The sequence below is a fragment of the Tamandua tetradactyla genome, chromosome 3 (assembly GCF_023851605.1).
Source record: "Tamandua tetradactyla isolate mTamTet1 chromosome 3, mTamTet1.pri, whole genome shotgun sequence".
NCBI lineage: Eukaryota > Metazoa > Chordata > Mammalia > Pilosa > Myrmecophagidae > Tamandua > Tamandua tetradactyla.
Window position 1 is genome coordinate 69,748,841 of NC_135329.1, and position 20,818 is coordinate 69,769,658.

Sequence of the window (20,818 nt, forward strand, 5' to 3'; positions counted from 1 at the left end):
GCCTTTCATAATATCATTGCTTGTAACATGTCAATGATCTCATAATCTTTAAATTTCTTTCTTTCTTAAAAAAATAGTTTTTCCTCAAGAAATTAAAAAAATATGTAATTTGATGCCTTTGAACTCTGGTAGTAATATGATACTTTCTCACCTTTCTCTGATAAAGTTCTTCTGGAGTTGTAGAACGCAAACTCACAAGGCGGTAGTTTTTAGTAATGGTACGTGGGCGTTTCCGCGGTGGTGCAAACCGCTCCATTTCCGTCACCAAGTAAAGGCCTTGCTTTATATAGCCAAAGTAGCGAGCTTTGGCAGATACCTCATGATCAGAATCGGAATCCTCTTCTCCTTCATCATCTTCTCCAGCCCTAGTCTCCAAACGAGACCGCTTAGGGGCAAGCTTTATCTCACACTAAATTGAAAAAGGAGAAGCTAAATTAACAGTGAGGAACTAAAGACAAATTTTGGAGTTAATGACAGAAAAAAAGCTTCATTTCTACTGTGGTTTGATTCATTACATTAGCCATGTGATCCAGGCTAATAAAAAAATTCAAAAGACCCACAGCAAACATCCTATCCATCATCAAACAACTCCAAAAATGCACATATATATTATCAACTCCAAATCTCCAAAAATTCAACTCTATTTTAATATTAGGTAACCCAAGTGATCTTGTAAACATATGCCTGGTAACTCTTTAAGGGAAATAAAGGACTTGAAAACGTTAATTTCTTTACTTTTGCTATTTCCATGCCTGATATAAAGAAATAAGATTTCTGTTTTCATCTGTTTAAAAAATGAAGATGAAGGTATACATTTGCTTTAGTGAAAATAACTCTTCCCCCCCACACACACCATCTTTTAAAAATATGTAAAAGCCTTACAAAGTTTTGAGTCTAAAAGTCTGGCCACTAAAGGCTTCACAGAATTGGCACAGAGTTCAAGCAAAAAATTCCTTTAAAAGACCATCTGAAGACTGAGTTGCAAACTTTGGAGTGAAAAATACTTGTCAGTCTGAACATATAACTCTGTATAGCCTAATATAATACCCAGATACATCCCAGCGTATACTGGGCAGATAATTAAAAAGTATTGGCTGCAAACAGGTGAATTAACTTTAAGGACTGTATGCTGAATGAAATGTCAGAAATAAAAGGACAAATATCATGCCTCACTCATGTGGACTTACTGTAATATAAAAACTCAGTGAACTGAAAAGTTGAGAGCATGTGTCAGTTGGCAGCCTATAGTAAAGGGTTCTAGTTTGTAAGCTCATAACAGTAGTCATAAGCTCATAACAGCTTAGAATTTCTAAGCTCATAACAGCTTAGAATGTATTTCTAAATTCTAAGATGCTGAGCTGTTTATATAAAACGTGGTAGTTCAGGTATTTATCTGACTATATGAGACTCAGAATTAGAGCTCTGAGCCTATGAAAATCAGCAGTACCCCATACAGGAATTATTTTAAAAACTGAAAACATGATCAGACTTCGACTAGAGACATGAAGGAAGCTAATCTGGATATGACTAAGGCAGATTAGAATACAGGGTAAAAGGATGATATCATCCATATTTTAAAACTTCAACTTCTGTATGAGACCAAAGGGAGAAATGTTCATTTCATGCAAAATTTTTATTTTGGGTAGTGTATTACCTAATTTAATTTATGGGTCAGTTTAGCTGAATACCATAAGTGCATGGAATCTTGATTAGGGAAAAGATTTTATTAGTTTGTCCAGGTTAGTATGATGCCCCAATACATCCCAGAGTAATGGGGGAGGTGAATAAAGAAATATTTGTAAAGTCCCCTTGGGGGACTGGGGAGAAAGGAAGAAATATTAAACTTCCCCATTTGGAGAATTTCTGATACTCCCACAAGCAGTGAGGACAACCAAATCATTAGGCCAAGCCCTCGATCCTGGTTTCACCCTACGAAATTTATTCCTGCAAAGGATAAGCTAAGCCTATGTACAATTAGGCCTAAGAGTCACCCCAAAGAACCTCTTCTGTTGCTCTGCCAACTTGGCAGGTAAGCACACTGCCCTCCCCTCTAAATGGAAGATAACTCCCAAGGGTATAAATAGCCCTGGCAACATGGGACATCATTCCCTGGATGAATTGGAACCCAACATCATGGGATTGAGAAAGCCTTCTTGACCAAAAGGGGGAAGAGAGAAAGGAGACAAAATAAGGTTTCAGTGGCTGGGAGATTTCAAACAGAGTCAAGAGGTTATCCTGGAGGTTTCTTATGCATTATGTAGCTATCCCTTTTTAGTCTTGTGTATTACTGTGTATTGGAGTGGCTGGAGGGAAGTACCTGAAACAGTTGAGCCGTGTTCTAATAGCCTCGATTCTTGAAGACAAATGAATAAAGACATAATTTTTACAATGTGACTGTATGATTGTGTAAACCTTTTGTCTGAGGCTCTTTTTATCCAGATTATGGACAAATGAGTAAAAAAGTATGGATAAAAATAAATAAATAATGGGGGGATAAGAGGTAAAATAAATTGGGTAGATGGAAATACTAGTGGTCAACAGGAGGGAGGGCTAAGGGCTATGGGATGTATGAGTTTTTTCTTTTTATTTATCTAGAGTGATCACAATCATGGTACACTGATTGTGTACCATGTATGGACTATATGTGTGTGATTTATCAATAAAATATATATTTTTTAAAGTATTGGCAAAGTCCCTTGAGGGACTGGAAAAATATATACGGACTATTAAAACTCCACCACCAGAGAAATCCCTGGTAACTGTCTCAAACATTAGGGACTCCCAAGTAAATAGGCTAATAATAAGCCTTTGATATTGAGGCTTGCTCTTGTGCAGGTTCTATTTATGTAGGGAAGAAGCTTAATCTAACTATAGTTATGCCTAAGAGCTACTTCTAGAGGACCTTCTTTGTTGCTCTCTAAGCTCAACTCTGCAAGTGAAATCATTTCCCCACCTCCTGCTACGTGGGACATGACACTCAGGCGTGATGTGGGACATGACTCCCAGGGATGAGCCTGGCCCTGGCGCTGTGGGATTGACAATGCCTACCTCACCAAAAAGAGAAAAGAAATGTAACACAGTAAGGAATCAGTGGCTAAGAGATTTCAAACAACTGTTAAAAGAAATCACAGAAGACCTAAATAGATGGAAGGGCATACCATGTTCATGGATTGGAAGACTAAATATAGTTAAGATGTCAATCCTACCTAAATTGATTTACAGATTCAATGCAATACCAATCAAAATCCCAACAACTTATTTTTCAGAATTAGAAAAACCAATAAGCAAATTTATCTGGAAGGGCAGGGTGCCCCAAATTGCTAAAAGTATCTTGAGGAAAAAAAATGAAGCTGGAGGTCTCAAGCTGCCGGACTTTAAGGCATATTATGAAGCCACAGTGGTCAAAACAGCATGGTATTGGCATAAAGATAGATATATCAACCAATGGAATCGAATAGAGTGCTCAGATATAGACCCTCTCATCTATGGACATTTAATCTTTAATAAGGCAGTCAAGCCAATTCACCTGGGACAGAACAGTCTCTTCAATAAATGGTGCCTAGAGAACTGGATATCCATATGCAAAAGAATGAAAGAGGACCCGTATCTCACACGCTATACAAAAGTTAACTCAAAATGGATCAAAGATCTAAACATTAGGTCTAAGACCATAAAACAGTTAGAGGAAAATGCTGGGAGATATCTTATGAAAATTACAATTGGAGGCGGTTTTATGGACCTTAAACCTAAAGCAAGAGCACTGAAGAAAGAAAGAAATAAATGGGAGCTCCTCAAAATTAAACACTTTTGTGCATCAAAGAACTTCATCAAGAAAGTAGAAAGACAGCCTACACAATGGGAATCAATATTTGGAAACGACATATCAGATAAAGGTCTAGTATCCAGAATTTATAAAGAGATTGTTCAACTCAACAACAAAAAGACAGCCAACCCAACTACAAAATGGGAAAAAGACTTGAACAGACACCTCTCAGAAGAGGAAATACAAATGGCCAAAAGGCACATGAAGAGATGCTCAATGTCCCTGGCCATTAGAGAAATGCAAATCAAAACCACAATGAGATATCATCTCACACCCACCAGAATGGCCATTATCAACAAAACAGAAAATGACAAGTGCTGGAGAGGATGCGGAGAAAGAGGCAAACTTATCCACTGTTGGTGGGAATGTCAAATGGTGCAACCACTGTGGAAGGCAGTTTGGCAGTTCCTCAAAAAACTGAATACAGAATTGCCATACGACCCAGCGATACCATCGCTAGGTATCTACTCAAAGGACTTAAGGGCAAAGACACAAACGGACATTTGCATATCAATGTTTATAGCAGCATTATTTACAGTTGCAAAGAGATGGAAACAGCCAAAATGTCCATCAACAGACGAGTGGCTAAACAAACTGTGGTATATACATACGATGGAATATTATGCAGCTTTAAGACAGAATAAACTTATGAAGCATGTAATAACATGGATGGACCTAGAGAACATTATGCTGAGTGAGTCTAGCCAAAAACTAAAGGACAAATACTGTATGGTCCCACTGATGTGAACCGACATTAGAGAATAAACTTGGAATATGTCATTGGTAACAGAGACCATCAGGAGTTAGAAACAGGGTAAGATAATGGGTAATTGGAGCTGAAGGGATACAGACTGTGCAACAGGACTAGATACAAAAACTCAAAAATGGACAGCACAATACTACCTAATTGTAATGTAATTATGTTAAAACACTGAATGAAGCTGCATCTGAGCTATAGTTTTTTTGCTTGTTTGTTTTTATATATATTTTTTGTATTTTTTATTTTTATTTTTTTCTCTATATTATCATTTTATTTCTTTTTCTGTTGTCTTGCTAGTCCTTTTCTAAATCGATGCAAATGTACTAAGAAATGATGATCATACATCTATATGATGATATTAAGAATTACTGATTGCATATGTAGAATGGAATGATTTCTAAATGTTGTGTTAGTTAATTTTTTTTTAATTAATAAAAAAAAAAACAGATTTCAAACAGAGTTGAGAGGCTATTCTGGAGGTTACTCTTATGGAAGCTTTCAGCAAGATAGTGCTAATTGCCATGGTTTGCCAAAACCCAACCAACATCATTTCTGTTAACCCTAAAGAACACTTGGGCTCTATCTGAGATTCTAACAAAGCTTCATGCACTAAGTTTACTTTCCAGAAACCTATAACCTCCAGATGGCTCCTAGGCCCAAGGGTCAGCCGTTTCAAGAACATCAACTAATGCCATTTCCCTTTCCTATATTGTCGATACTCCTTTCCAACATGAAAAAGTTAGAATGAGCATAGCCCTAATATCCCTAAAAATTGGGTGAAAGATCAAAGAAGAAGGACGAGTTATAGCAAAGAAGAAGGAAGATAGGATTTAACAAATGAGTATGATTGCAGGATCATTACACTGATATTGTCTTGGAACAGCTAGAAGGTAAAACCTGAAATTATGGAATCGTAACCCATACCAAATTTTAAAACCTGTTTCATAACTATTTGACATCTATTGCTTTTTTTGTATATATATGTTATATTTCACAAGAAAAAGATGTCAAAAAATATTTGTCAATCTGCAATTAAATGAAAGCTATTAAAAGTCAAAGCCCATGAATGACTTAAAAATAGGTATTTTAAATGATCAACGCATAACTCTACATGCTTCTATTTTCGAGTCTTTTGACATGATAGACACTTTTTCTTTACTCAAAATGAAAATTTTTAAGTTTCCAGATTTCATGAAAATAGGTTAAAGTCCGTATTTCTCAAGGAGTAAAACCATTTCACATTTTAAGATGACTAATATAGAAAAAAAAGAGATCTATCATTTCAGTGAAGAAAAAATATTTTATGGAAAGCAAAAATCTACAGATTTTCTTCATTCTTTTACAATGGTCAGTTTTTTTATTCATAGACCAAATGGATTTTTCTTTAACACTACACCCAATATGTGATTCAAATCATAGATTTAGGTTTACAAAGACAGGATCACAAGAAAAAAATCAGATTTTTAGATTTTGGTGAGACATACGATGTCTCTACACACCGGTTGCTGTAAATGGAATGCATTACCTCCAAACTTAAAAATCCTCCCTCGTGGGTAGCAGTGACTTGAGGTGATGGTTCAAACCACTCACAGGATTTTCCCAGTAAATTCTTCAATGTTTTCACAGATGAAACAGTCAAAGCACCAGAACAACGAGCCAGAGTCACCGCATTCTCTGCCCACCAATTTATATCTACCAGTGGATAAAAGGACTCTTTATCTAAAGGGCAAAAAATAAATTAATGTAAATGCACCTGCAAATGTGCTTTAAATACAATCCTTAGTTCAATAATCAATTCAAATGCCATATTCATCTGCATTGTTTGAGCCCTAGAGGTAAACTAAACAATAAGGAAAAATAAAACATAAGTTACCATTCAAAGTTTTACTCAAGAATGAAGTAAAAATGGTAATTCCTTTGATCAACATTTGAGTGCCAAAAATTTGCCAAGAAAAAGTCCAAGTTTTTTGAGACACAGAGGTACAAAAATTAAGGTTCTGCTCAAAAAAGTTAACAATATACCAATAAGAAAAATATGTCACCATTTTCAACATAATCACATCAAATATAGGTGTGTACAAAGTGTATTCATTGTGAAAATTATAAAAGGTTTTGGAAAATGGTCATATATAGATTTTCAGGCAAACAATATGAAAGAACTATATACTTTGGAATATAAGACAGCTATGCAACAGTTTCCAGTGCTGATTTGCTCTTAAACTTGCAGCAAATCAGTCAGTACAAAAACATCCAAAGCCAGAAAGAAATTTTAAGGATGAAAATGAACTGTAACCAAACTGAGGGATTCAGGAAAGGAAATGACATCATATTTATTATAATTGTATTGTGCTTCTTATAACTCATTTTTTCCCCCAAAGGATATGATCTGGTTTAAATGTAGTACATATAACGGTAAAACATACATTCAAAAAAAGAAAAAAAAAAAAAAATATATATATATAAACATTAGAATGAGAAGACGTAAACTTTAAAATAGGAGTGCATCACCACGAGAACAGCCCATAATATTAATAAACATACAGATCATAACAACTCAACATTTAACTTAATTTAAGCCTAGGCAAGCTATATAAATAAGGAATTCCAAGAAAGTTTGGAAAGTAGATTTCCTAGGGCTTATTGCTAAGGTAAAGGGAGAAGGAGAAGGAAAAGGAGCAAATAATTTAAATATGACTTCGACCTTCTGCTTTGACAATTTTCTCAAAAAATAAAGTTCTCGAATGAATATTTTGAATGAATTATTTAACAAAAGCATGATACATGATTTTAATTATAACATTCTTTAAATGAGAATTAAAAGCATATTGTAATACACTTTTGAATCTTATTACTGATTTTATAAAAGACACAAAAAAAATGCTAAGATGTTTAACTTTGGGAGTTTCACCAAAAGAAAAAGAAAAATTTAACCCAAAGTAAACCTTTGGATATATTTTTGTGTTAATCTACCTATTAGATAATCACCATTACTTTGATTTAGACATAAATCTGATTTCTATTTATAAAAATAAAATATGTTAACTTAAAAAAAAAAAATCTTTAAACATGGAAAGGTATAAAAAGAAATAAAAAGCCCTACCTCTGCCACACTAGTTATCCCCCACCCATCCCTGCCCTTTATCGGGGCTGTGTAACTTAAGTATAACTAACTCTATATATATTTCTTCAGGAATCCTTTCAGGCATCTCCCCCAGGAACACTGAAGTGAATGATATCTGTGGATTTTAAAGTCAGTGCACTGATTCTCGGATGCCCCGTGGCAGGAAAGCCACACCACACACCCTGGGCTCTGGCTCAGCCTGCGGGAAAGCCTAATATATTAACACCTGGTCATCAGAAAGTCAGATCTGCTGTCTTTTTCGCTACAAAATCTCGGTACTTCTTCCAAAACAAAGCAGAAGCATCTAGACACCAACAATATTATTATATCACCTAGAGGCCTCCTGATATTCTCTCTTAAGGCCCGATATTTCATACACTTACCTTTTATTTTTTTCCTTTTCTCAATAGAGAGCCTCCAATCAGGATTAAGGTCATCATAGCCTGGCTAAATATGAAAAACACGTACATGACTTCTTCAGTGAAATATGTGAGAAAATCATCATGAACTATGGATTTACTAAATAACAATATACAGAGATGATGCTTTTCTCCTATCTATCAGTAATAACTAAGATATGTCTCTCTCCATGATACCTGTGAAAAGCCAATTAATTTTACACTTAAAATGTGCACATAAAGATACTGTAACTCAATTTAATAAAGAAAATAGCATACATAAGAACAATTAGATAGCAAGGTTTAATTAATAAAAATAAAAGCAAGATTCACTAACAATTTATTATATACAAACACACATACACACACTCGTACACACGAGGGGAAAGCAGCTGTGTGGATGTGAATAAACACTGGCCTGAGCCAAGGGTTTAATGAGATGGGGACCTGGATGTTGCCCACAAGCTGAGCATCCCTGAAGACCTCAGTTTCCACAGCTCTAGGTACTGCTATATTACTTTCGAAGACAAAATTTATTAAGTAAAAAATAGAATCGAACAATCATCAAATTAAATCTATCCATAGTCTCTTCTCATAGCAACACGTCCACCTTTGAGAATGTAATGGTACATCAATTTCCCTGGAATATAATAAAGTAATTGAGACTGAACCAATGTCAGACAAACTCTCGGCGCACTGTTAATTACTTATTCTCTAGAATTATAATGGTATGGGGGAAGACCAACAAAAAATAATTTCAGTGTTAATCTTAAATCTTAAATGTGAAGAACCCCATGCTATACTTAATTCAAATAAAATGAGCTTTTTCATTTAATAAGTAAAAATGTTTTCCTATCAATTTGTCACTGTTGCCAACTTTACAGCATTATAATGGATGTTCCCTCTCATGGACTAAAAAATGACAGTCTTGCTTTCTCCACTATTACAATAAAATTACTCATAGCAGTACTGAGAACAGGTTTTTTCTTTAAAATATACCAGAAAAAAAATTACCACAAATGGTAATGCATTATCAGAGTTTACAAAGTAATAAAATGATGATTAAATTTCAAAGAATTAGAATACAAACAGGTAAATATTATCACAAATAATCAATAAAACTAAAATATTCAATCTTTTATAAGGCACTATAGTTTGCCTCAGAATCACCAGTTTTGCAGACTCCGACAGCACTTTATTCACATTGCCATTTATTTATAAGATGACATGTGCCTTTCTATTTGCAATCTGAAGTATACAAGGGGAATTGAGAACAAAACATTAAAATTTTAAGCAACCTTTATCAAAAGAAAGGAGGACTTCCAGCTGACCCAGATGTCGGCATTAAATGCTCGAGGATGCTGTTTCAACACAAAATTTTTCAACAACTACAGAAACTGACAAGATCATCTTCCTTAGAACTACAATAAACAGAGAGCTGCAGCTTTAAAAAAATGACGAGAGAACCATTCTTTAGAATAAATCATATATCAGGTTACAAAACAATCTCCAATACACACAAAAATACTAAAATTATCAATGTATCTTCTCCAACCACAATGGAATAAAGCTAGAAAGTAATAACAGAGGCAGAAATGGAATATTCACAAATAAATGGAAAGTAAGCAACATACATAGTCAACCAATGGGTTAAAGAGAAAATCACAAAGAAATTACAAACTATCCTGAGGTAAATGAAAATAAAAATGCAACATTCCAAAACTAAGAGGGACAGTTATAGCACTTAAATATTTCCATTAAAAAAAAAAAGAAAGATCTAAAAGCATAGATCTAACCTCAAAACTGAAGGATGTAGAAAAAGAAGACCAAAGCAAAACCAAAGCAAGCAGAAGGAAGAAAATAAAAATTAGAGCAGACATAAATAAAACTGAGAATTAAAAAATAGAGACAATCAACAAAACCAAAAGTTGGTTCTTTGACATGATAAATTAACAAATAAATCTTTAGCAAGACTGACAAAGGACAAAAGAAAGGATGCAAATAATTAAAACCTGAACTGAAAGGGGGGACATTACTACTAACCCCACAGAAATAAAGAGGATAAGAGGACCCTATGTACAACTATATACCAACAAATGAGATAATTTAGATGAAATAGGCATATTCCTAGAAAAACAAAAGCAACCTACTTCAACTCAAGAAGAAAAAGAGGATCTCAACAGACCAGTAACAAGTGAGTTGGTCATCAAAATCCTTCCAGCAAAGAAAAGCCCCACAATCAGTAGGATTCATTGCTGAATTTTACCAAACATCCCAAGAAGAATCAACACCAATATTCAAATTTTTCCAAAAATTTGAAGAGGACACTTTCTAACTCATTCCAGATAAGGATACAACAAGAACAGAAAATTACAGATTAATATCCTTTATGAGTATATTATGAGTATAGATGCAAAAATCCTCAACAAAATACTAGGAAACCAAATACAAAAGCACATTCAAAGAATTATATACCATGATCAAGTGGGATTTATCCCAGGTATGCAAGAGTGGTTCAACCTAAGAAAATGAATTTTTATAATTCACCACATTAATAGAATGAAGAAAAGAAACAACATGATCATCTCAATTGACAGAGAAAATACATTTGACAAAATCCAACTTGATCCTTCTTGATAAAAAACACCCAGAAAACTAAGAATAGAATGAAACTTCCTCAACATGATAAAGGGCAATTATGAAAATCCCACAGCTAATATCATAGTCAATGGTCAAAGACTGAAAGCTTTCCTTCTAACATCAGGAAAAAGAAAAATTATTCAACAAGCCAAGATAAATTGTGCAAGAAAAAGAAATAAAAGATATACAAATAGGAACAGAAGAAGTAAAGTTTTCCCTACTTGCAAATGACATGATCCTATATATAGAAATCCTGAAAAATCCACAACAAAGCTACCAGAGCTAATACATAAATTCAGCAACATGCTGGAGTGCAAGATCAATAAGTGAAAATCACAAGTGTTTCTATACACTAGTAATGAGCAGTCTAGAGGAAATCAAGAAAAAAATTGCATTTATAATAGCAACTAAAAGAATCAAATTATATGGGAATAAATTTCACTAAGGATGTAAGGAATTAATACACAGAAAACAATAAACACAGTTAAAATAAATCAAAAATCTAAATAAGGGGAAGAAAATCCAGGTTCGTGGACTAGAACACTAAATATCATCAAGATATCAATTCTAACCAAAATGATTTACAGATTCAATATAATTCTATTAAAAATTCTGACTGCCTGCTTTGCAGAAATGAAAATGTCAATCATCAAATTGATAGAAGGGTAAGAAACCCTGAACAGCAAAAACCATCTTTAAAAAAAAGAACAAAATTGGAGAATTCATATTTTCTGATTTTAAAGCTTATTAAAAAGCTACAACAAGCAAAACAGTGTGGTACTGTCACAAGGACAGACATATAGATCAATGGAACTGAACTGAGAATTCAGAAATAAACACTTCAATCTACTGACCACTGATTTTTTTTAATTTTTTTATTAATTATAAAAAAGTTACAGGAAAGAAACACAAACATTCTTAGTATATGCTCATTCCATTCTACCTATATAATCAGTAATTCACAATATCATCACATAGTTCCATATTCATCATCATGATCATTTCTTAGAACATTTGCATCAATTCAGAAAAAGAAATAAAAAGACAACAGAAAAATAAAACAAAAACAGAACAAAAAATTTATATACGATACCCCTTACCCCTTTCACTGATTACTAGCATTTCAAACTAAATTTATTTTAACATTTGTTCCCCCTATTATTTATTTTTATTCCATATGTTCTACTCATCTGTTGACAAGGTAGATAAAAGGAGCATCAGACACAAGGTTTTCACAATCACACAGTCACATTGTGACAGCTATATCATTATACAATCATCATCAAGAAACATGGCTACTGGAACACAGCTCTACATTTTTAGGCAGTTCCCTCCAGCCCCTCCATTATATTTTGGATAACAAGGTGATATCTACTTAATGCATAAGAATAACCTCCAGGATAACCTCTTGACTCTGGAATCTCTCAGCCATTGACACTTTGTCTCATTTCACTCTTCCCCCTTTTGGTCGAGAAGGTTTTCTCAATTCCTTGATGCTGAGTCTCAGCTCATTCTAGGATTTTTCTCAATCCCTTGATGCTGAGTCTCAGCTCATTCTGGTATTTCTGTACCACGTTGCCAGGAAGGTCCACATCCCTGGGAGTCATGCCCCACATAGACAGGGGGAGGGTGGTGAGTTTTACTGCCAACTGATTTTTGACAAGGGAGCCAAGTACACTCAATGGGGGAAGAATGATCTCTTCCACAAATGGTATTGGGAAAATTGGATATTCATATATAAATATATGGGAACTCTGTATTTTCTGCATGATTTTTCTGTGAACAGACAACTTCTCTCATAAAGAAAAAAAATTTAAGGAAGGAGAGGAGAGGAAAAGCAGGAAAGGAAAGAAAAGGGAGAGAGAAAACCTGTAAGCCCCTCATACAACAACGACTCAGCCCTGGGAAATGTAAAGACATGTTAAGTCACTATATAACTTGACAAGAAGTCTTGAGAAAAATTAAAGGAAAAATAATTTCATTGACATAAGTATTTTGAGAAGTCAAAGTGTGCTTTTTTTCTATAAAAATTAATGGTGGGGTGGGTACCATGAACAAGTACTACTAGTCTAATGGAACCACAGTATCCAGATAATTTGGAGCATATTATTCCCAGTAGATAGATTAAATATAGGTGTCTCTTGCAAATTTAACTTTAAACTCTGTCAGTAGTCCTTGTTTTCACAGTATTCACCTGTCACAGAAGCTAACTGTTGAATGAGTAAATGAATCAGTGTTTTGCATCACTAAGTTTTAAGGTAAATGTTTAAGCAGCAGGGAAAGTAGCTATCATAGTACTAGTCTTCCCACTATGATACTAGTACTAGTGGGAAGACTCTCAAAAGGATGTTTTTTTCCTGCTATTTGGTCATAAATACTGTGCACTTACATTTTAAGAGATAGGAAAAAAAAATTCAGACATCACAGGCTCTATACTCAAGCAGCTTACAATTTAGTTAGAAAATGAAAAAGTGAATATAACCCAAAGTCAAATCTGATACATTCCCAAAGAAAAATATAGCCAAAAGTGCTGGGGTCTTCAAAGTTTGCAGATCATTTTGTATTGGGGCTTGAGAAAAATGATATGGGATACAAAGAACAATGAATGGTATTGGTCACAAAGAAAGCCCTATGGCTTTTAAGATTAGAATACAATTTAGATGTGGAAAAATTCACGGAGGCAGAGAGCCAGAGAGCACAAAGTGAACAAAAGTACAAAGGTTGAAAAATTGTAAGTTTATTTAAGGATAAAAGTAATTCAGTTTAATTCAAGTACAAGACATCAGAGTTTAACCATCTGCATTTTTGCCTTAGAAGTACACAGCAAATTCATTTTAGATATCTGAACTAAATGTTTAACCCCATGAAAGGTGGAAGTTTGGTGAAATTATCTGTACAGTATGGTAAGAACAAAAACACACACAAAATTCAAAACTCTGCTTCAGCCTGCCAAACTAGCTAGTTGAACGTTTCATTCCTGACAAGCATTCCTCACTGTTTTCTGAGTTGACATCCCTTCTGTTCCCCTGGTGCCATTCAAGGTGTCCCCCACTTACTATCCTTCAACCCCAAATGCTGTCTGTGAGATGACCATGATCTGGTTGTGCTTTATGACACCAAATACACATTTTGCAGCCTTTGAGGAAGATCCCAACCTCCTCCGCATGCATCCATGACCCACATGAAAGCACAGCCCAGGGCACTTGCTTCTGGTCCCTGCCAATCTACTCCAAGAAATGAGCTCCATGTCACTCCTCCTTGCAGCACATGCCACATGTGCTGGTTTGAAAGGAAGTATGCCCCCTAAGAAAAGCTATGTTTTAATATAAGTCCCATTTCATAAAGGTAGAATAATACCTATTCAATACTGTATGTTTGAAACTGTGATCGGATCATCTCCCTGGATGATGTGATTTAGTCAAGACTGGTTGTTAAACTGGATTAGGGGATGACATGTCTCCACCCATTTGGGTGGGTCTTGATTGATTTATTGGAGTCCTATTTTGGAGAATGAGAGATTCAGAGAGAGCAGAGCAGAATGACATAGCCATGAGAAGCTGAAGTCCACCAGCCAGCAACCTTTGGAGATGAAGAAGGAAAATGCCTCCTGGGGAGTTTCATGAAACCAGAAGCCAGGAAAGAAAGCTAGCAGATGATGCCATATTGACCATGTGCCCTTCCAGATGAGAGAGAAGCCTGACTGTGTTCACCATGTACCTTCTCACTTGAGAGAGAAACCCTGAACTTCATCAGCCTTCTTGAACCAAGGTATCTTTCCCTGGATGCCTTTGATTGAACATTTCTATAGACTTGTTTTAATTGGGACATTTTCTCGGCCTTAGAACTGTAAACTAGCAACTCATTAAATTCCCCTTGTTAAAAGCCATTCTGTTTCTGGTATATTGCATTCCAGCAGCGAGCAAACTAGAACACCACACATTTGGAAACAGAAGGAGACACCACCATGTTGTAGCACACTGGCAGCCCGAAGGGCGATGTCCTAGGAATACAGTTTAGATTTTGTGATAGAAGGGTTATTATGGCTAAAGCAATATTTTATTTAGATTTAAAGAATTTTATTTGGTGATTTCTTTTTTAACCTCTAAAATCAAAATATAAGAGACCCTACCCCCACAGTATAAAAGTAACATCTGAAACATTTATTCATTCTACAAACATATATTAATATTTAATAAACCAAACTCTATATTAGACCCTGTGGGTGATCTTCGGTGCCTATTCTCAAGAAGCTCACAGTCTAGGAATGTTCTGAAAATAGCTGTGGCTCATATAAAGATGAAGCACATAAAAGGCCATTTTCCCACCTATCCTTCACTGCTTCACTCATCTAACAAACATTATTAGTTTAGCACTACTATATGTCAAAGAGAAAATAAAATTAAAATGGAAAAAGGGAAGTTTTGTGTACTAGAAATAAGTACAAATAGACAAGTAATAAATCTTTCTGAGAGAAAAATTAAAGCTAAAATAAGATGTAAAGATATAAATATAATGTATGGGAAATGTGTGAGATGAAAATCACTTAACGCAATTCCACTATATTGAAGACATGAACAAAATTTAATATATACAGATTTTTAGCCAGATGGATTTTCATATTCACAGTGAAAGCTAAAGTATTTAATCAACTCAAAAGTGGATAGAAGTAAATCGTAATAGGCAGTTCTACAACTATCTTTAAACATCAGATTTTACAGAGAAAATACCAAATCACACAAAGCACTAATTATGAAAACAAATAAAGTAGCAAATTATATAAAGAAACCCCCAAAGGAGTGAATTCACAATTTTGGTAAAGAATTTAAGATTTTGTAGGGCAGCAGTAACATTAGTTTCTTCTCAGGCAACGTTTAACTATACAGGACATACTGTATACCACATCCTATAAATTACCACATAACCTATTTTAAGCTGTTGGTGTGCATTCGGCTCCCAGAGCAGCCACAGAGAGAGGCAAAGCTCCTTACCACGTGGCTGACCCAAGGACACACAGCCGCCACTAGAGGAACGGGAAAGAGAGGCTGCTGCCCCCACGAGGTGTGCATCCCAGGTCTTAAGCTTTTCCCTTAATGGAACTCCAGTGATGAGGATACACAACGATGACACCTACACATTTGAGAAATAACACTATAACACGCCTACTTAGTAATATCAGCACAGTCATAGAAACTGCAAAGTGATATCTCTCTATCGTTTTCCATCAATCTTATATGCTTCTACCGAGTTTGCTCAAATAAAAGTAATCATTTCAAAATGTGAATGTTATAAGCAAATACTCTGAAAAAAAGCTTAAAGGATGAATGTTAGAAGACCTGAGTCAAAATGATATACTGACTCTAACATCAGTGATCTCAAGTTAACCTCTTTAGAACTATTTCTATCTATGAAACATTTTTTACTCCATAAAGTTGTTGTGAGACAAATGAAAAACGTGAAAATTGTATTGTAAATAGCCAAGTCTTACTAAATCTACTACACAAATGTTATTTATTTGCAGCAGTTGTTCTTTCAACAGCACCAGCTGAATTCCCTGCATTCTACGCTTATCTTTCCACAACATTAAAATATGTTAGTGTAATATTTCTTTATAGTTTCCCTGCAAGATTATGTACACCTTCAGGGCAAAAATTGTGACTTACTGTATTTTCTGCTCTAGCATTTGGTAGAGATTCAATAAATAGTTGACCTTTATGATTTCATCACCATGTTGTTATAAATAGAGCAACAACTTATTCTTTATAGTACTGTTACAAACAAGCTTTACAGCACTTACTCAGTACAATAGATTTTAGTGACTTCCTTCATTTGCTAAAGTTCTAATCTAAAATGCCCAATCTAATGTGATTAATCCTCAGGAGACAGGTAAAAGATTCAAGGAGGTTGTAGCTATTCAAACTGCCCTTGCTGGACAATGAGTTACCATCATCAGCCCATGCCTCACTACACCACAGGTACTCCAGATACCAACTGTAAAGCCAAGGGTTTTCCAATGAGAGAACAGTGCCTAGTACTTATAACCAGGTCAAGAATTCAACCCATTTAAGAGGGCTGAAGACATGAGTATAATAACCGCTGATAAAAAAGGGTTAGTCTCTGTGCTTTTAAAGATCATGAAATAAAAAGAATCCATGGAAAAACCAATAATAAAGAATAATTCTAGCCTACCTAACCAATTACATATGTCTAACCTTTCCAATAGCAGAGGTTATTAAACTAACTAAAAACGTACCAAGTATTGTAGGGGATAAAAGTGTGGGCAGGACATGATGGCACCCACTAGCCTAACAAATACTTTATATTTTTCTCCCACCTTTTAAAAATGTTTTTATTTTCCCACAGGGTCATGGAAAGAGCATAGACACGAGTCAGGGAACTACAAAGTCAAATCTCAGCTCTCCTACTTACTTGCTATATAATCTTGGGGTAAAGTAAGTACTCAGTAAGTAATAATTTACATTATTATTAGAGAAATTGTTAGAACTTCAAGAAGATTACATACAGTGTTCCCTGACACCACAGAGTTACATAAGTCTTAACTAAGTGTAAAGAAAGAAACACGAGTGTTTAGTGAAGAGGTTGAAACCTCATAGGATTTTGCATACACAGAACAGAGTTTCAGAAAGTGTAATAAAAAGGGGAAGTCAATAGTAGGGGGCAGCAGAGGAGGGTCCAGGCATATAGTAGCCTAATGACCAGACTAGAAAAGTGACAGGTAAATGGAGGAGTGTGCATTTTGACCATAACCTTAGGATTTAAAAAAAAAGAATAGATAAAATTAAATCCTCATTGTTTTTCCAATTTGGACGTAAATTTATTCTGAAGCTAAATCAGGTTGGGGACTTAGTCTCTCCACATGCTAAGCAGCAGCATGACAAGGAAAGGCTTGGCAGTCCCTGCTCTGCAATGACAGTATAGGAATCTGAGCAGCAGTGGGCAAGGTAGTGGCAAATTGTGATGTACACATAGAATGGAAAACTGAGCGGCTACAGGAGCGAATATAATCATGTAGCATGCAACCAGGTCAATGAACCTTAGGACATAATATTGCATGAAACAGGTCAGAAACAAAAGGACAATTAATGTATGGTTTCACTGACATGAGCTAAATACAATGAGCGAAAAAAATTCTAAGAACTGAATTTGAGTGCATGGGTTGTCATGGGATGAAAAGTAGGTAGAAAATTGGTAATTATGGATTAAGGAGTACAGAATGTTCAAGTAGGGCTCATTATAAAGGATCCTGGATGATGGGCTCTTGCAGTAGTCATATCTGCTCCTGAATTTTAATTGTGATTTCTAAAATTTGAGATGCTGTGTTTTTGGTATGTGACCTGGTGGTTTGGGTATCAGTGTGACAACTGAGACTCAGAGTTGGAGTTCTGCAGTTCTGAAAGTACCCCGCACAGCTACTTCTGAAGAGGATGAAGTGGCTAAGAGATTTCAAATAGAGTCACGAGGTCATTCTGGAGGATCAGACTCTAATTGGAGATGAGAATGAAATGGGCCTGGTTACAGCTAGGGTGAATCAGAATAGGGGGGAAAATATGATACTATCTGTATTTTAAAACTTTTTCATGTGAAAACTGTAGGATTTATTTGGTCCAAAATTTAAATCTTTTGTAGCACGTTAACTTGTCTGGTCAGTTTATTTAAACAACCTAACTACATGGAATGTAGAATAGGGATTTAGATCTTATTATTCTTTACAGGTTAATGAAATACCCAGACACACTCCAGAATAGCATGGGTAGAAAATAAAAGTATTTGTAAAATCCCCTTGAGGGACTGGGGAATAAAGACCAACCATAAAATTTCCCTACCCAAGGAATTTCAGATACTCTCTCAAACATTAGGGACTCCCAATTTAACAAACCAAGCCTTTGATCTTGAGGCTTAACCTTGTGACTATTATTTCTGTAACAGCAAAGCTAGGCCTGTTTATAATTATACTAAGAGCCACCCCAGGGAGCCTCTTTCGTTGCTCAGGTGTGGCCTCTTTCTTTAAGCCAACTCTGAAATAAACTCCCTGCCCACCCCCTACGTGGGACCTGACTTCCAGGGATGAGCCTGGCCTGGCACTTTGGGGCGGAAAACGCCTTCCTGACAAAAAGAGGGGAAAGAAATAGACCAAAATAAAGTTGCAGTGGCTAAGAGATTTCAAATAGAGTCACGAGGTCATTCTGGAGGTTACTCTTACAGAAGCTTCAGCCAGATATTACAAACTATCACAGTATGACAAGCCCCAAGCAATGGTATCCTGAAAATCCTAAGCTCTATCTAAGTCTCTACAAAAGTTTAACTTAGTAAGTTTATATTTTCCTCAAGATTGAGAGGAAGATCAAATGAGAGGAAGAAGGAATAACTGAGAAATTAGGTTGTAACAAATGATTGTGACTACTGATTCATTATATAGATACTTCTTTTTTAGTGTATTTTTAGAATAGCCAGAAGGAAATACCTAAAGTTGTTGAACTGTAATCAAGTAGGCCTAGTTTTAGATAATGATTATAAAACTATGTAAAAGTTAGTTGTCCATGTTTGTATGTGTCTATTTCCAAATGTTTTGTTCTAATCTACTGATATATATATAAGTAGATATATACATATATTTATACAGCATTGTCAGAAATACTACAACACTATACTCCCTTAGTTAACCTACTGCTATTGTACGTCTTAAACTTGGGTAGACTCCAATACTAGTGGTAGGGAAAATGATATGGACTGCTTGGGTTTGTTTGTTCTCTTCCCCACTTATTTTTCTGGAGAAATGCAAATGTTCAAAAAATGATCATGGTGATGAACGCACAACTATGTGATGATACTGTGAAGCAACAACTGTATACTTTGGATGGACCATATGGTGTGTGAATATACCTCCGTAAAACTACATTTAAAAAAAGAGAGAGAAAACAGTCAGGTTATGCAATTCTTAATGAATTGCCTTCCAAATTCTCAGGGCATTTCTGTTGACAAGATTCTTACTAGGACTTCTGACCTGAATCTCCTGCTATCATGGACCTAGATTTCCATTTCTGACTGCTCCGCCTTTTCTGCCCCATTATTTTTCTGGGTGCATCTTTCAAACTACTGGGTACTTATACTTAGTCATTTCCAGGTGTCACGGTTTCTTAATTTTAGAGGCCTTTTTTTAATAGAAGCACTAGAGTATCTAGTTAATAAAAATAACTTCAATAAGTAAAGAGTCCTGATTTATATAGTTTTGTAACAACTCATATAATTAACAACCCTAAGGAGCTAGCAAGTTAGAGTGGGGATGCCAATGAAGATTAAAACAGATGCAATTTGTATTTGTAGGTAAAAAAGGTGTCCAGGACATCAGGAAACAAGAGTGTAGACTGAGCGATGTTGCTGTGAGCACCCTTTAGACGTATATGACAGTCCATGATACTCACAAGATGAAATATAAAGTGTGCTTCGGCAATTGATCAATACTCCTAATAGGTGAAAGAAATAGGTTTAAGAAAACCAGAAAAAATGCTTTCAAAGTTTTCATCACTTAAAAAGTATTTTACTCAATTATGAAATTTCTCATATATAGAAAGAGGATCATCCTAAATGGAAGAAATTAAAACTGTATCACTACACCATAACCAAAAAAAATACACAATTCCTTTGGATCAATTATCTATATAATGTCTTTATTTGGAATACGGACACAAAACACATACATCATGAATTATGCCTTGTAAACTCTAAATATTATGAAATGTAAGATGTATAAAGTAGTCTATGCTTCCATAATCAGGCACTTCTTTAATAGCTTGGAGGAAGAAGCACTTATGTATGATGTCTCTAGTTAATGTGTTAAGCAAACAGTTCTGAGAGCTGATCCATTCCAATACTACAGAGAAAAAATAAGTCAACTTGGCTTTAATTTTTAGATGAGAAAGAAAGAACAGCCTTTGTATTAAGCTCCCAAGGTGGTTAGGTTGAGGAATCTCTCTTCATTATAGAGCAAATCCATATCTAATGACTGAAAGCCTGGAAGTGCTATGGCAACTGGATTAAAATGAGGGTGAATGAATTGAAGG

At 35.2% G+C, this 20,818-nt stretch overlaps 1 protein-coding gene and 1 long non-coding RNA gene across 4 annotated transcripts in view; one reads left to right on the forward strand and one right to left on the reverse strand.

Annotated features, from left to right (window-relative positions):
- Window positions 1–20,818, reverse strand: part of NBAS (NBAS subunit of NRZ tethering complex) — a 585,536-nt gene that overhangs the window by 426,525 nt on the left and 138,193 nt on the right. For 2 of the 3 annotated variants that reach the window (XM_077153236.1, XM_077153235.1), the window contains exons 13-15: window positions 8,088–8,151; window positions 6,109–6,302; window positions 152–409 (exon numbers count right to left, since the gene is read on the reverse strand). In XM_077153236.1, the coding sequence (XP_077009351.1) occupies window positions 152–409; window positions 6,109–6,302; window positions 8,088–8,151 (516 nt within the window). Of the gene's footprint in view, window positions 1–151; window positions 410–1,187; window positions 1,302–6,108; window positions 6,303–8,087; window positions 8,152–20,818 lie in introns of those variants that run through there. The other variant, XM_077153237.1, reaches the window with a different exon arrangement.
- LOC143677376 (uncharacterized) lies at window positions 1,392–12,732 on the forward strand. Its single transcript, XR_013172547.1, has 2 exons — window positions 1,392–1,549; window positions 12,529–12,732. It is a non-coding gene; the product is annotated as an uncharacterized LOC143677376 (long non-coding RNA).